The sequence below is a fragment of the Entelurus aequoreus genome, linkage group LG08, assembly GCF_033978785.1.
Source record: "Entelurus aequoreus isolate RoL-2023_Sb linkage group LG08, RoL_Eaeq_v1.1, whole genome shotgun sequence".
Lineage (NCBI taxonomy): Eukaryota > Metazoa > Chordata > Actinopteri > Syngnathiformes > Syngnathidae > Entelurus > Entelurus aequoreus.
In genome coordinates, this window is record NC_084738.1 from 49,901,963 (window position 1) to 49,920,237 (window position 18,275).

General features: G+C 40.0%; 1 protein-coding gene across 2 annotated transcripts in view; it reads left to right on the forward strand.

The window, feature by feature from the left end:
• The window catches only part of LOC133656006 (gamma-aminobutyric acid type B receptor subunit 1-like), a 507,931-nt gene that overhangs the window by 434,032 nt on the left and 55,624 nt on the right, over positions 1 to 18,275 (forward strand). For both annotated transcript variants that reach the window (XM_062056726.1, XM_062056725.1), the window contains one exon: positions 1,600 to 1,727. In XM_062056726.1, the coding sequence (XP_061912710.1) occupies positions 1,600 to 1,727 (128 nt within the window). The remainder of the gene's footprint in view (positions 1 to 1,599; positions 1,728 to 18,275) is intronic.

Sequence of the window (18,275 nt, forward strand, 5' to 3'; positions counted from 1 at the left end):
TGAAACCCTTTGTATTTTGCCCTCAAAGACCTCCTGTGTCCAGGATTATTCCTTAAATTTGTAAACATTAACCAAAACGACAGAAAAATTTAATTATCGATCTACAGTAGAAAGGGGATTCATATGGCCCCATTTATCGCGGTTTACCTGACACATGAAATGTGACGAATTGGGGGGTTGCAGTTTTCATTTTAGCCAGCAGACTGCAGTAAAGTGTTAAATATCTAAAAAAAAAAAAAGTGTTTTGTGGCAATTCCAACTTCAACCACAGCGTCAGTTGCTATTTAGAGAGGCGCTTTTCATCATTTTCAGCAGACTGCATTGCAAAATTATTAACCCCCCACTTTCCTCTCAAGCGAGACCCACCCAGGAATGGGGCCATATCAACTGATCAATCAATCAAAGTTGACTTATACAGCCCTTTATCACAAATTTCTCAAAGGGCTGCAAAAGCCACAACGACATCCTCGGCCACATCAGGACAAGAAAAAACTCAACCCAATGGGAACTACGAGAAACCTTGGAAGGGACTGGGGGGATACCGGTGCAATGGATGCCGAGTGGATACGGTTAATAATGTAAGAGTCCAGTCCATAGTGGGGCCAGCAGGGGAACATGCATCTTGGATATAGACACGTCGGGGCGCAGAGACGTCACCAACTGATGCATAAGGAGTGGTCCACCCCGGGTCCTGACTTCATGTGAAAGTCCAGTCAATTGGGAGGCCAGCAAGGGATCATCTTGAATGGAGACAAGTCAGCAGCGCAGAGACGTCACCAACTGATGCAAAGAGGAGTGGGCCGTCCTGGTCCCCACTTGGAACAGCTAGTGCAGCTTCCGTGAGCAGATAAGAGAGATCTTCAAATAGGGGTCTATTTAAAGGCTAGAGTAATATAAATCCCTTCCCTACTGTAATCACTCCAATATTAATCATATACTGATACTACCTTTGATATCTGCATTACCATTAAGGAATCGAAAAGTATTAAATCTGTGACAAAAATAATATCCGCTCTGTCTAAACGATACCGTTTGATCAGCTGCTCGTCATCAAAAAAAACAAAACATTGTTCCGTTCCCTGAACGTTCGCGCACGTCTCTCTCGCCTCAGTGCCATCCCCTGCTGGAAACTCCTAACCACTTAAGACACCTCTGAAGGTCTCTTAAATATCGTGGAGAGTAGGAGTGATTCTTAGACTTAAGAACGTTGATAAAAAGCTTTTATTCTTAAGTTTGAGAGTAGGACTAAATTTCGCAAATTCTCAGGACTTAAGTGTAAAATGGCACTCTAAGAAGCTTGATAAGTACGGCCCCAGATGTGTTAACAAGTGATCCGGGACCCTTAGAGCAGGGCTCATCAACCAAATTGATGTCGGAGCCACATTTCCAGAAAGCTAAGGACCATGGGGCCGAACTTCTCCCTTCAATATTATTCTTATTTTAAGAACCAGCATCCTCTGCAGTAGACTTTTTTTTTTTTCGGTCTATTTATTTTGTCAGTAACAAATTTCAACAGCTCATCAGGGACCCTGCACCGGATACGCTGGTGTTTGAGTGTATGACATGTGTCCCTAACTGCTGTCTGGTCTGTCCGTTCAGGTGTGGTGTACGGGTATAAAGGCTTGCTGCTGCTGCTTGGCATCTTCCTGGCTTACGAGACAAAGTCAATATCCACGGAGAAAATCAATGACCACCGGGCTGTGGGCATGGCTATCTACAACGTTGCTGTGAGTTGAACAAAAAAAATCAGACCAAACATTAACCTTACATGGGTTATTTAATGAAGTCATGCTTAAAAATGAAACTAATGTATGTTCATGGTTGTACTTGTGCATATGTTCCTATTACACACATCAGAAAGATTTTAAAAATATCTATATTTTTTAAATTGTGTGTGAATAAGATTTGCTCACACTTAGATTGATATTTTAATCTTAGATTGTGTATTTTACAATAATCTTACAAATCATAAACAATTTTAATATTTCCATTGTGTGTAAAGTCGCGTACAGTTTTGATTGTAGTTTAAACATAAGATACTAATGTCCATAATGCATAACATAATAATGGCATGCAGTGCGGTGGTACCACAGTTTTCATACGCCCCGATTTTGGTAGGATTCGGTTTTTGATTTAGTTTTTTTCCGCAGTTTTCAGTTACTGTCTCTGTTATTGTACCATTGCACATTGCGCTGAACAAACTAAACTGTTTGCCCATGTATCAAGCGAAACAAAGAATCCCACGCCGCATCTGTTACTCTGTACTTTTTTTTATTGAGTATAATTGAAAAATAATGCACAGTGGGGCCAAAAAAAGTTGTGATCGCTTGAATTTTGATAAAGAAGGTAAGAAACGCTTTTGAATTACAAAAAGACTCTTCCCTACACTTCTACCTCTCCACTCATCGTCGTCTTTAGCCCCAAGTGTGTTTAACCAAGTTAAAGCTGATGCTAAAAATTAATGGATCCATTTCTTTCATATTTCATGTGACTTTCACTTAGTTTTATGTGTGTGAAACTACAATTACTCTGCATAAAATGCGTGTCATGCTGTTTTGGGTGTCTGAAACAAATAACCGTATTTTCCAGACTACAGGCCGCCACTTTTTTTTCCCAAGCTTTGAACCCTGCTAGTTATACAAAGGTGCAGCTAAAAAAAAAAAATTGCCAACAGTCGTAATGTTTTGTATTCAACGAACTTACATATTAGTAACACCGACACAGAGACTCAAAAGGTGTGTTATTGTCTGGGCTATAGTGCCATCTTTTGGATGAGTACCCTCACTGCAGGTGCTGCAGGTTGAAAGTCTACAGTAGTTCCTTCTGTTTCATGCCTTAAACCAGAAGTATAAGTGCGGTTCCGTCTTACTCGTCGTAATTAGCTTTTCTACTCATATGGTTTCTTCATTCATCACTCTAAACGTTTGTAAGTTTTACATTATAACTAAAACAATTCATACTTACTAAACCGTCATATGTCTGATAGTAGTGTTTTCATGCATATTTGTGATTTTTTTTTAATAAGTGGTAGGATGTGTAAGTAACTCATTGCATTAGTTTCAGTTAAATAAATGCCAGCTGAAATAATTCTCTTTGCAGGAATTATCCAATAATGTGACTTGTTTTGTTTTGGCAGAAGAAGCCGCAGTTAAAATTGTACCTCCGTCTTTTAGCTAGTTAACTTTACAACGTCCAAGTGGTAACACATAGGTCCAACTTGCATTTAATAAACAAAAGACTTCCAAAAACCACAATGACAGCTGTGGTCCGTATGGGTAGCAACTAAGTACCGCAGCGGTACTTAGTTGTTAATATCTTTTCCACCACTTGTTTTGCAGTATTGACAGTCTCAAACAAACAGAAGAAGTCTGGAGCTAAAGTCAGAGGGAAGTTTTTTAAGAGCTGAAATGGTGAAGCTGTATTTTTATTTGCACTTAAATAATTTTTGACAGTAAAGAAATATATTCATTATTAATTTACCGTATTTTTCAAACTATAAGTTGCAACTTTTTTTCTACGCTTTATACCCTGAGGTTTATAAAACGGTGCGGCTAATTCATGGATTTTTCTTCATTAACGACCATAATGTTTTGTACTCAACAAAGAGTTTTCAACAGAGACACTTAAAAGGTGTTTTATTGGTTTGCTATGGCACCATCTTTTGGACAAGTTTGCTCACTGCAGGTGCTGTGGGTTTAAAATCTACTTCCTGTTTTGTGCCTTGAACCGGAAGTATATCCCCATTCATGTACTATTCGTAAGTTTTACAATATAACTAAAATAATTCATAATTAATAAACCATCCCTCCTTAGTGTTGTTTTTGGGTGTGTTTTCATGCATATTAGTACGTGCTATCGTAATGTAATCAAGCTAGCATTCTTAGCATTACCGAGTATATGCTAACACGTTTACAAGTGTCTTTGTTAGTATTATTAACTTACAATGGCATTCTTTTTGTATTGTTTCAGTTTTGCAAGTTTACCAAAACGTCACCATGGAGTTATTGAGTCTGTTTAGCTGATTAGAGAACTAGCTTCCGCAGCTAGTGGTTCCATGACGATGACTTAGGTTTTGTTTGATCAGCCATTTTACTGCCCGTGTTGCAGGCATCGTTTGGAAACAAATGAGTCATGTAAATAAATATTTACAAAATCTTTCGTACCGGTATATATCTGCAATATATAGTTAGGTGCCACTAATATATGTAAAAATATTTATTTCTTCTATAATTTGGTGGATGCAGCTTAAATACCGGTGCGCTCTATAGCCCAAAAAGTACAGTAGTTTATTTATTTTAGCACAACATAGTACGTCAATTTAAATGTTGTCAGTTATTTACGAGTCCCTTCTTATGCAGTATATATGGTAAGTACTTATTTTGCTAATCAGCCTGACCTAAGCCTAAGGTTTATGTGTTAAATAAGTAATAATCTTTGTGAATAATACATGGTTTCATATCATTTGAGAAGGTTTTAAACTGTAGGTAGGTTAAATGTAATTGTTGAATACAGTTAAGATCAAGACTAAGATTAGTAATTCAGTTTTCATATTTGATATTTAACAACTTTGATAAAGTGGATAAATTGGTCCCTGAGGTCAAAAAGGTTAAGAATCCCCAAGGTACATGATGATAGAGGGTCTTACTCAGTGTTGCTCAAGTTTAGAAGAGTATTTCTCCCCAAAATAGTGTGACTTAAGGTTCTATTCAATATTCATTCACTCCAGGAATGTTGCGACCAACCTTTCCTTCTGGTAGCTGAGAGGTGGAAATTAATTATTGGAGCTTGTATGACTTGCAAAGACGCCGAAATCCGGACTGCGTTTTGTGTATTTATTAGAACACTCGTTATGTATTACATAGGGCAGTATGGATAATGTGGCGTGTGCACAGCATATAAATTTAAGCGTGAATTATAGCGGTCAACAAAAGTAAGGCAATGCATAATTCATTCCTTCCTCTCTTCTAAATCCTGTTCTTTATTTCCTCCTTCCTCAGGTACATGCTAGTCCGTTAAATACTTCCTTTGTACATACGACACACCCATGCCAATGCCCAAATGAACAACACCTCCCTTCAACCCTGCAGACACTCCTACACACATTGCTACCCAAAACCTTCATTCTGTCTCCTACAAGAAATTTGCCATGTCACAATTGCATCTGTTCACAAAAATTCTAACATTTCCCGCAAATTATGCACAGCCTCGCAAATTTGTCCAATGCCTGCAACTTCCCTGCACATTTTGGCCAATCAGTATAAAGGCACTCAAACGCACACATTAACTACCTAATCAAATTATTTCTTGTGTAGACAAGGCAAGAATGGTAACATTTTACAATATATCAAGTCTTTATTGCTTAAACATCTTAATTGTTGTCCTCCTTTGTAGCTCAGACCTACAAACGTTTGTACATTAATTTCCATCTGAAGGGCTAAGCCTTCTGGGTAATGTAATGTTATTTTTTGTAATTTGTATCTTGTAGTCATGCTAATTTGGTGCCTGTTTCGAGTATCAATCAATCAATCAATGTTTATTTATATAGCCCTAAATCACAAGTGTCTCAAAGGGCTGTACAAGCCACAACGACATCCTCGGTACAGAGCCCACATACGGGCAAGGAAAACTCACCCCAGTGGGACGTCAATGTGAATGACTATGAGAAACCTTGGAGAGGACCGCATATATGGGTAACCCCCCCCCTCTTGGGGAGACCGAAAGCAATGGATGTCGAGTGGGTCTGACATAATATTGTGAAAGTCCAGTCCACAGTGGATCCAACACATCAGCGAAAGTCCAGTCCATAGTGGGGCCAGCAGGAACTATCCCGAGCGGAGACGGGTCAGCAGCGTAGAGATGTCCCCAACCGATGCACAGGCTAGCGGTCCACCCCGGGTCCCGACTCTGGACAACCAGCTCTTCATCCGTGGCCACCGGACCTGTGCAACTCCCCCTCCATAAGGGAGAGGGAAGCAGAGGAGAAAAGAAAAGAAAAGAAACGGCAGATCAACTGGTCTAAAAAAGGAGTCTATTTAAAGGCTAGAGTATACAAATGAGTTTTAAGATGGGACTTAAATGCTTCTACTGAGGTAGCATCTCTAACTTTTACCGGGAGGGCATTCCATAGTATTGGAGCCCGAATAGAAAACGCTCTATAGCCCGCAGACTTTTTTTGGGCTCTGGGAATCACTAATAAGCCGGAGTTCTTTGAACGCAGATTTCTTGTCGGGACATATGGTACAATACAATCGGCAAGATAGGCAGAAGCTTGACCGTGTAGTATTTTATACGTAAGTAGTAAAACCTTAAAGTCGCATCTTAAGTGCACAGGAAGCCAGTGCAAGTGAGCCAGTATAGGCGTAATATGATCACACTTTCTTGTTTTTGTCAAAAGTCTAGCAGCCGCATTTTGTACAACTGTAATCTTTTAATGCTAGACATAGGGAGGCCCGAAAATAATACGTTACAGTAATCGAGACGACATGTAACGAACGCATGGATAATGATCTCAGCGTCGCTTGTGGACAAAATGGAACGAATTTTAGCGATATTACGGAGATGAAAGAAGGCCGTTTTAGTAACACTCTTAATGTGTGACTCAAACGAGAGAGTTGGGTCGAAGATAATACCCAGATTCTTTACCGAGTCGCCTTGTGTAATTGTTTGGTTGTCAAATGTTAAGGTGGTATTATTAAATAGATGTCGGTGTTGAGCAGGATAATCAGCATTTCCGTTTTCTTAGCGTTGAGTTGCAAAAAGTTAGTGGACATCCATTGTTTAATTTCATTAAGACACGCCTCCAGCTGACTACAATCCGGCGTGTTGGTCAGCTTTAGGGGCATGTAGAGTTGAGTGTCATCAGCATAACAGTGAAAGCTAACACCGTATTTGCGTATGATGTCACCTAGCGGCAGCATGTAAATACTAAAGAGTGCAGGGCCAAGAACCGAACCCTGGGGAACTCCGCACGTTACCTTAACATAGTCCGAGGTCACATTGTTATGGGAGACACACTGCATTCTGTCAGTAAGATAAGAGTTAAACCAAGACAAGGCTAAGTCTGACATCCCAATACGTGTTTTGATACGCTCTAATAAAATATTATGATCAACAGTATCGAAAACGGCGCTAAGATCAAGAAGCAGCAACATAGATGACGCATCAGAATCCATCGTTAGCAATAGATCATTAGTCATTTTTGCGAGGGCTGTCTCCGTAGAGTGATTTGCCCTGAAACCGGATTGAAAAGGTTCACAGAGATTGTTAGACGCTAAGTGTTCATTTAGCTGCTGTGCAACAATTTTTTCGAGGATTTTCGAGATAAACGGAAGGTAGTTTACCAAGAGATCAGGATCGAGGTTAGGTCTTTTGAGTAGAGGATGAATAACCGCTTTTTTGAATGCTAGGGGAGCAGTGCCAGAGGAAAGTGATAAGTTTATAATATTTAACACTGATGGACCTAATAATACAAAAAGCTCCTTAATAAGTTTCCCAGGAATTGGGTCAAGTAAACATGTTGTTTGTTTTGTCCCATTTACACATTTTAACAATTCCTCCAATGATATTTCATCAAAGAGAGAGAAACTATTTTGGAGGGCAGTGTCAGCTTTCTACATGATAATTTATGGGCTTTAGTTTCTTCTGTAAACCATGGGGTACGCCTTTTAGGGGCCCTTTTTAGCTTTAGCGGTGCTACACTATCAATGGTGTCGCGCAGGGCGTCGTTAAAGTTGTTAGTGAGGTTATCAATAGAGCCCACATAATTTGGGAATGGTGCCATTACCGAAGGCAGTAGGCCAGCAAGAGTCGTCGTTGTGGCAGCATTAATGTTGCGACTGCTATAGTAGTTATTATTATTATTATTAGTTTGTTGACAATGAGTCAGAACTTCGGATTTTATAAGGTAATGATCGGACATTACTTTAGTGTACGGGAGTATCGTAACTTTAGAGGTGGTGACACCCCTGACAAGCACTAGATCTATCGTATTACCGTTGCGATGCGTGGGTTCATTTATTATTTGTGTAAGACCACAGCTATCAATTACAGTCTGGAGCGCCACGCACGGAGGGTCCGATGGGGTATTCATATGGATATTAAAGTCCCCCATTATGATTATATTGTCGGCGTGCGTCACTAGATCAGCAACAAACTCTGAGAATTCACTGATAAAGTCCGAATAGGGCCCAGGGGGGCGGTAGATAACAGCCAGGTGGAGAGGCAGCGGTGTGACAAACCTCATAGTGAGCACCTCAAATGAGTTATATTTATTATTTACGATAGGTGTAAGATTAAAGTTTGCATTGTATATTAGTGCGACACCCCCTCCCCTTTTAATAGCACGGGCAACATGTGCATTCGTATAGTTTGCAGTGAAGGACAATCACAAGCTACTTGTAGCTAACCTATGTAGCTTAACTACATTTTCCAGTAGCTTGGCGGTAGTTTAGCTACTTTTTGACAAGTAGCCTTTCCTGTAGCTTAGCTACTTTTAGACCCATCAAAACTACAAGCTGCAAAGAGAGAAAATGGATGACGAATCCAGGCCAATGTGGAGAAAATACAATGACCTGGATGAAAGAACATTCGTACATACGGAGAAAATCCATGATGATTGGTTGGTGTTTGTATGATGAGTCACAGTTGGCTAAGTATTGGTCGAAACATTACGTATTGGCCAATCAGAGGCAAGATAAGGCGGGTCATCGAAACTAGTAAGCAAAATTATAACAGCCACGCACTCATGTCACATGACGACAAGGGAGTCGGAGACAGAGGGTCGATTCAAGCTGACTTCATTCCTTTAGTATTGAAGATGACGTCCAGGAAACCCACAATAATGTGTTTCCTTAGCCATATTTAGACAAATGTGTGCGTTTAGAGAAAACAGTGTTTTAGTTGTTTATTCTGTAAACCAAAATCATAACTGCTCTCTTCATCTAAGACGTCCAACACAAATTTAGGAACACAAATTAAGGTGAGTTGAGTTCATAAAAAGTTTTACTGCACATAACCATTACCAACTGTTCCAAAACAACATACAAGTCATTGTTTTGTTTTTTGGTCAAGATATAGATGCATTTTTTTACTATATGTAGAAAAAAAAATAACATTATAGGGGTGGGCCATAGAAAATGTAAACTAAATAAATGCATACAGTGGGGTATGGTGGCCCCTAAAGATAGTTGTAGGGTGTCCCCAGCTAAATGACATATGGTTAATAGTAATTATTGGGTCCATTTGTACACTTTAAGTAGTATTAGCATTAAATGTAGCAAGCTACTTTTGCAGTGTAGCTTGTAATGTAGTTCGCTACAATTCTCTGGGGGATAGCTTCCCCTGTAGCTTAGCTACATTTAATCGAGAGTACCTTGTAGCATAACTTACTACATTTTCCAAGTAGCTTGCCCATCACTGCGAATATGTATGTATGTATATACAATATGAAGTACAAACGATAAAATATCAAATATTAAAGGGGTCATATTATGAATTTTTTTTTCTACATTTAAAACACTTCCTTGTGGTCTAAATAATATGTAATGGTGGTTGTTTGGTAAAAAATTTGCATAGATTATGTTTTACAGACCATTTTTAAGGTGCTTTCTGACTGTCTCTTCAAGATGTGCCATTTTCTGGGTGGCCTTATTTACGTGGCTCCACTTCAACTGTGCATGTCCAAAAACATGCACCTGGGGATAGGTTGATTGGCAACACTAAATTGGCCCTAGTGTGTGAATGTGAGTGTGAATGTTGTCTGTCTATCTGTGTTGGCCCTGCGATGAGGTGGCGACTTGACCAGGGTGTACCCCGCCTTCCGCCCGAATGCAGCTGAGATAGGCTTCAGCAACCCCCGTGACACCAAAAGGGACAAGCAGTAGAAAATGGATGGGTGGCACTTCAACTGTGTCTTCTCGTCATCCATGTTGTGGTTCAGCGCTTCAATATCATTCTAGTCACCCTACTTATGGTCCAAACTATGCTCTAATTTGTATTAGAATTTGCAACAGCAGAGGATGCATGCGCATGTACGAGCCAGTCTGCCGCACAACAAGAGGATTGCCAAAAAGGAGCTTATTGACTCACAGCGACGTTATACAATGGCAGCCTGGCGCAAAGCACTTTGGGTGAATTTATACTGTAGATAATCTGCTGATGTCACCAATGGGAAAATGTCACTAATGGGGCAAATTCCAATTGGGTTCTTTAGCGGAAGCATGAAGGAAGGTAAAATAGTTTTATAAATATCTCAACAATGCCTCCACAGTTTGATTTAAAATGTTCAGGACGTATGCAAATCTCAAATACACAACAGCAGGTACCAATAGGTAAGAAAAGTTGGTTTTGCATAGCAGGACCCCTTTCAGGGTATGTGAAAGTCTACTACCTCTTACCTTGATTACTTTCCTGACGATCTCCTTAACATTTTGCAGGCGATCAGAAACATCAAACACAGCTAAAACATTGGATAATGTGGAGAGAGGGTGTTTTGCTTATTACCCATTATGCTTTGTTGTGGAATTAGATGGGTGTAGTTTTGAATTGTGCGTGGTGCTTCGACATTTTTTTACAATGTCCACACAGTTAAGTGGGAAGGTGACATTGTGCGGGACATGTGTGTTAACTTCAGGTGTTATTTGCCCAATTGTTGGGAAAGGTTGTTTGGATTTTTACATATAAATTGATGCTAATGACACATGGTCATTGAATAATATTACTCACAAATGGCATGTAGATAGCAATATGTGTGCAGTGGATGAACTTAAATGTTGTTAAAGCATGTATCAAGACGTCCCGCCGGGCCAGATTGAGAATGCTGGTGGGTCACACATAGTCTGATAATTGTGGATCTTGATAAAATTATACAACTTTTTAGAACGTAGACAATAAATAAGCCTTGGCAGAGGTGTGGCTGCCGTTGTTTACCTTGAGAAACAAATGTTGACGTGTGCTATTATATTTTAACAATATTCTAACGTTGGAAAGTATATGTTGGCAGCCAGGCTAACGTGTTTGTCTGTCGCATCCGTTTCTGTGGCCTCTGCATTACGTTTGCAGACTTGCTCTTTCACTTTCAATCCTCCATCAAAGTAAATTTCCGCAGTCGGCGGAACGTGTTCATCCTTGACCTCCTATGTGTCACGCTCCAATAAAGACGTGCCATCATCCTTGCTGGAGAGGCTTACCTCAAGCCTAATTTCTGCACTTAAACAAAAGGGAGTCAGCAGTCCCCGTCGTGTCCCGCAAAAACAAAATACGACTGCAGCAAGCCTTGAAAACACAATAACTTTTAAATGACAGCCCTGTGATTTGTCCTCATTATGACTGTCACTTCCTGTCACAGGAGGAGGATGCAATTAAAAAATGCTCTGCTCTGATTACCAGAATTTTAAGTAAAACTGGAGCTTTCCTGACCACCGGTTGTGATCACAGCTGCAGGGCAGCTTGCGAACATATTTGACTTGAACTCTGCCCAGCGGGAGGCACAGATTTTCAATAATAAGCAAAATGAAGGTGCCGCATGCCGTGGGCTAACAAGCCATACTAGCTTAAAGCGGTTGCCTAGCAACTCGAAGCTATACAGCGATTAGGCTGAGAGAGTTTGGACAGGTTTTAAGTGCTTTTGTTCAGATAAAGTGATAAATAAGACAGCTCTGACTCCCCGCAAGGTACAATATTTGTTGAAATAAACAACTTAGTGCAGCTAGCTGTCAAAGCTAAGAACACCAACAGCTTTTAGTGGCTGCTAAGTAACTATTAAACGCACAGTACATAACAAGTTTCGGGCTCACAGATCGAATTTTAGCAAACGGATGACCCGGATATGGGAATGTTGGTGCAAACAATACAAAACCTACAATGGGATATCAGAAGTCTACAATCAAATATAGAAGGTCAACAATTACAGATATTAGAGGCCTACAGTCAAATATAGAAAGTCTTCAAGCACAGAATAACATGGAGAGAAAGGATTTTCGTGATGATAGAAGGAAGTTCAAATATGAAATTAAGAAATCTCAGAGTGGACACCACAGCAGTGAGACGGGTTGAAAGTCCTGCAAGATGAGATTGCGGCATTGAGCCAACAGTTGAATTACAAGTAACAAGATAACACAGATCTGGAGAATATCAAAGAGGAGATGGATCAGTATACAAGACAGGCCTGCTTATCACTCCCAGATCCTACGCCAAAAAAGTTGACAACAGAGGGGAACCCGATAAAACGGATGCTGTCTCAGCATCGTAAAAAGTGGTTAAGTTTTTGCAATCAAAGGATGTTGTCGATATTAACACCATGTACATGTGCATTCCACTGAATGAAGAAACACCACCACCACGCCGGTCCTCATCGTGAAGCTCGCCAACAGGACATCCAAAATCGCACTGCTGAAACAGGGAAAGGAGCTGAAGGGCAAAAATGTGTACGTGAATGAACACATCACCAAGCATAATGCTGACATCGCCAAGAAAGCACGCGACTTGAGGAAGCAGGGGAAAATTTAGGGAACATCAAGCTCAAAGGCGGTCCAGAAGCAAGAGTACTTGTTGACAAAGACATCTAAGATCTGTACAAATGTTAAGCTCACTTCACTTCGCAGCACGGTGGAACAGGGGTTAGTGCATGTGCCTCACAATACAAAGGTCCTGAGTAGACCTGAGTTCAATCCCGGTCTCGGGATCTTTCTGTGTGGAGTTTGCATGTTCTCCCCGTGACTCCTCCAAAAAACATGCACCTGGGGATAGGTTGATTGGCAACACTAAATTGACCCTAGTGTGTGAATGTTGTCTGTTTATCTGTGTTGGCCCTGTAATGAGGTGGCGACTTGTCCAGGGTGTACCCCGCCTTCCGCCCGAATGCAGCTGAGATAGGCTCCAGCACCCCCCGCGACCCCAAAAGGGACAAGCGGTAGAAAATGGATGGATGGATGGCACTTCGACAACGACGACAACAATAATGGAGCCTGATGGAAAACAAATATCTACATTCAACATCAATACCATTAAGTTTCAAGGAATAGCTGAACAAGAAGACCTAGTTTTAGGAGCACATCCATCAACACTCATGGATATTCATAAAGCAAATCAAAATATTGCTGAATAGGAAAATATGGAACTTAAAACCTTCTGCAACATGGACCATAAAAGTCTGGAATTTGAGAATAATATAGATCTGTATACAAATGTTACCCCCACATAAGGAATAATTGTTTTTATTATACAGATGAACAATATACAGTACTAGCAACAATAAATATGACAACACATTCTCAATTATTAATTTCAACAGCAGAAGCTTGTAGGTAAATTACAACATGAACCATTTTTTTGGAACAATTCAAAGAACCCTTCAAAGTGATTGCCATAAACCGATCTACAGGAACAGAACTAACAAAAATGGAGGAGAAGTAGCAGGGTACATGATGAAGTGCCTGAAGTACAGAGTGGTAAAAAAAAGTGTAATTTGCTATTTATATCTTAGAATGAATAACTATTGGAATCTGTCATGAAAAACGTGTATAACCGTGTTACAAAAAAGGTCAGAATAATTCCTAATGTTGGCTATCGAGAACATTCAAACCCTTTTTTTACTGAATCAAAAAAATTGGAATCGCTATGTATAATCATTAATTCTAATCAGTAGCATGTCAATGGAAATTCAATTCAACATCTAAAATTGCGCACAAAGCAAATAGCCACATTCTCAAAAATGTACAACATTTATTTTCAACAAAAGAGAAGAAAATTAACCTCAGGGAATATTTTAACATAAAACAGTTGGATGAATATAAAACAACCACAACCTTTAGTATAGTATCTTTAGTCAACTTTAGTATGTGGAATTGAATTATGGAATGGATTAAGCAAAAAAACTCACATAATGTACTAATATGATTCAGTTTAAGAAACTATTTAACCTCAAAATGTTTACTAAGTAGAAGGAAGAAGAATCCTGATAAACATATTGAACTTTATTGAAAAATGAGATCATCTTCATCTCATTATGTGAATCAAAACTCACTTATTTATTTATGAGAACTATCAATGTATGTTCATGTATTTAATGTTTATTTTCGTACTCATGTATTTATTTATTCACTGTTGTGTTACTGACTGAGTACCAACAATGTTTTATAAATTGCTGTGAAACAAAAAGGGGTAGGATCAAATGAGCTCTGCTTCTTCCAATGCTGTAATAAGAAACTTGAAATATGTGATGCATTATATTGTAATTTTGTGAATGTTCCAAATAAACTAACACCATAACTACTAACCATGAAGAACATTCATGCAAAATATGTTCAAATTAAAGTAATAATGTAGAATATTGTCCAAAATTACATCTGTAAAGTCTGTCGCAATTCGGGCTTATGTCCTTATTTGACAACGATTTTTTAAAAATGAACTGGTTGATTGGTTGACGCTAGTAAATGCTTTGTCACTTTGCATAATTCTTTAAAAATTCCAAAAACCTAAAAAATGGCAAATACTATCTGGAAGCGGCCCATACTTTAAAAGATTTACATGAACACATGTTTCAATAATCACATTAATTCAGGTGAAAGTATTTTCTCAAAATTTGAAATGCACTTCTCCGGAATGTGCATCTTTGTCCTTCTTCTTTACAAAGACTCAAGAAACCTCCAATAAGTGTTGTCAAATCTTGCCTTCTCGGTGTTATAAAGAACGTAATGACGTGTATCACTGGAAAGCACAGAAGCTCTTTTTTCAGAAACCATTGTAATGTGCAAATAATTCAAAACTTTTGGTAGTTTCAGAATAGCATTGCAAATCCAGCCTCAGGTGACATGTTCTGTGTCGAAAAGATTTAATCAAATAAGTTGGGCAAGCTAGAATAACAAGCTTAAAGGCCTACTGAAATGATTTTTTTTTATTTAAACGGGGATAGCAGATCCATTCTATGTGTCATACTTGATCATTTCGCGATGTTGCCATATTTTTGCTGAAAGGATTTAGTAGAGAACATTGACGATAAAGTTCGCAACTTTTGGTCGCTGATTAAAAAAGCCTTTGTTGTGGTTTGCAGGAGAGGTGACGGTGACAGACAGTAGATGGCAGTATGTACAATGATTTATTATATATAAAGACCATATATATATAAATAATCAAACAATACAAATAAACAATAGAATAGAGTGTGAACTAGATCCAAAAGTGTATGTATGGTGTAAGACTATGTGTAGTATTTAACTGAGGTGTGCGTTACCAAATGTTGTCAAGAGACAAGGAAGTCCAGGGGAGAAAGAAGTATACGAGTCAGAGTCCAATGCGAGGGAAGTCAAGGATCGAGGGAGGCAGTCAGAGTCCAGAGGGAGATCCGGGGAAAAGTGAGACGCACAGCTCACTATCAAGGCGACGGAGGGTACTGCGGGGACGATACAAGAAAACACACTGAGAACACGGAAGGGGCAAACAGGATTGCATCAAGCAGTAGATGATCGCTTACTGTACAGGAGACTATATTCCGGCGGCGGCATGCCAGGTTGTCCAAGCTTATGAAGGCAGCTCCTTCATTACCTGCAGGTGTGCTGATAGATGATTGCCGCCAGCTGTGGAGGCGTGTGGCCGCGGTCTGCGTGGCGCGTGTGGGGGCGTGTCCTGCGGTGCTTGCAGCACGCAAGGATGAGAGAGCGCATGTGGGCGTGGCCTGCGGTGCGCTCGTCATGAGGCACAGATGAGGACGCATTGGAATGCGCCCTGGCCGTGACAGCCTTGCCTGTACCGGAAGTAGCGTGACGTCGCAGGTTGAAGGGCTCCTCGCATTTCCCCATTGTTTACACCAGCAGCAAGAGCGATTCGGACCGAGAAAGCGACGATTACCCCATTAATTTGAGCGAGGATGAAAGATTTGTGGATGAGGAACGTGAGAGTGAAGGATTAGAGTGCAGGACGTATCTTTTTTCGCTCTGACCGTAACTTAGGTAAAAGGGCTCATTGGATTACACACTTTCTCCTTTTTCTATTGTGGATCACAGATTTGTATTTTAAACCACCTCGGATACTATATCCTCTTGAAAATGAGAGTCGAGAACGCGAAATGGACATTCACAGTGACTTTTATCTCCACGACAATACATCGGTGAAGCACTTTAGCTACGGAGCTAACGTGATCGCATCATGCTTAAATGCAGATAGAAACAAAATAAATAAGCCCCTGACTGTAAGGATAGACAGAAGATCAACAATACTACTATCAGGACACACCGAACCAAACACTGGACATGTAACTACACGGTTAATATTGTGCCACCTGTCGAAGCCTAGCAATGCTGTTGCTAACGACGCCATTGAAGCTAACTTAGCCACGGGGCCTCGTCAGAGCTATGATAAAAACATTAGCGCTCCACCTACGCCAGCCCTCATCTGCTCATCAACACCCGTGCTCACCTGCGTTCCAGCGATCGACGGCGCGACAAAGGACTTCACCCGATCATCGATGCGGTCGGCGGCTAGCGTCGAATAGCGCGTCTGCTATCCAAGTCAAAGTCCTCCTGGTTGTGTTGCTGCAGCCAGCCGCTAATACATCGATCCCACCTACAGCTTTCTTCTTTGCAGTCTCCATTGTTCATTAAACAAATTGCAAAAGATTCACCAACACAGATGTCCAGAATACTATGGAATTTTGCGATGAAAACAGAGCTGTTTGTATTGAGATACAATGTGTCCGAATACTTCCGTTTCAACCATCGACGTCACGCGCAAGGTCATCATACATAGACGTTTTCAACCGGAAGTTTCGCGGGAAATTTAAAATTGCACTTTAAGTAAACCCGGTCGTATTGGCATGTGTTGCAATGTTAAGATTTCATCATTGATATATAAACTATCAGACTGCGTGGTCGGTAGTAGTGGGTTTCAGTAGGCCTTTTTAACAGGTCGTGAAAGGAGATAATTCAGAGGAGTCTGATTTGACTATCAACCTCCCAGCCGACTCGTCAGACATTAAACCCCCCCACCTCCATTCGTGGGAGGTAGGCGGAGTTAAGCCCCTCTGACACCCCACGCAGACAAAAAGAGTGTTGAGAGGATCGATCATTGCGTTTATCATTAGTGAAAGATTGTTGTGGGCAGACAAATAGTTTTTAAAGACTAAGAAATAATGATGTTGTTGCTGCTCTGGTTCTACTTCCGGTTGCTGCTACTTGGTGTGTGACCTTACATTTGTAAAACAGCTGGCTGAGTGTTTTGGCCTCCTCTCTCTAAAACCAATTTGTCTCACATGAGAATCATTCACTAACATTGTAGGTAAAATGTTTTTACATAGGGCTTGTTGTGTCGCACAAAACTCGCAGGCCAAATCCCACCGTAGGTGTATCTTTTTGCTGGTAACGATACTGATTGTTCAGCAGGGTCACATACAGAAACTTTTACTTTCTCTATTCAATCAAGTTTGAACGCTGAACAATCCAATCTCTACCATTATTTGTTTATCAGAGTGGTTTAGCCCATTTTTGAGGTGGCAAATGAGATATCTGTTTCGTTCACTTTAATAAAAGGCTATTCCTTTAATAAGTATTTGAAAGAATCAACTTATAGCGACTACAGATTTACATCATGTGACTTTATACCTAAACCTAGTGAACAGTCAGTATACACTACTATCATCACAATCTGTTTATTTTTCTCTTGTAAAAAAAAAAAACAACGCTAAAGATCTGACTAATCATAGAGTATGGGCAACATTTTGATCCTTAGACCAAGACAACCCTACTCAGCAGTAGCAATGACAGTGAGTGGTTTGTCAATTTTTTGTGATTGAAAATGCTCGATTTTGCAACAGCTTTTTAATAAAGTTGCAAGGTCTTGAGGATTACTTTTTTCGTTTACATTGCTATTGCCCAATGTTTTACATGTTTTTTGTAACTGTGAAACACCATAAAATGTGTTCACATTTTGTATGTACTTTTGAAGTGAAGTGAAGTGAATTATATTTATATAGCGCTTTTCTCTAGTGACTCAAAGCGCTTTACATAGTGAAAACCCAATATCTAAGTTACATTTAAACCAGTGTGGGTGGCACTGGGAGCAGGTGGGTAAAGTGTCTTGCCCAAGGACACAACGGCAGTGACTAGGATGGCGGAAGCGGGGATCGAACCTGCAACCCTCAGGTTGATGGCACGGCCACTCTACCAACCGAGCTATACCGCCCCATAACTTTTGTATTTATGTATGCATTTCATGTATTTGAGAGACTTTATATTTTCTTTTCAGTATTCCCTTGTTTATCAACATCTATTTGGTTCAATCCCTGAATG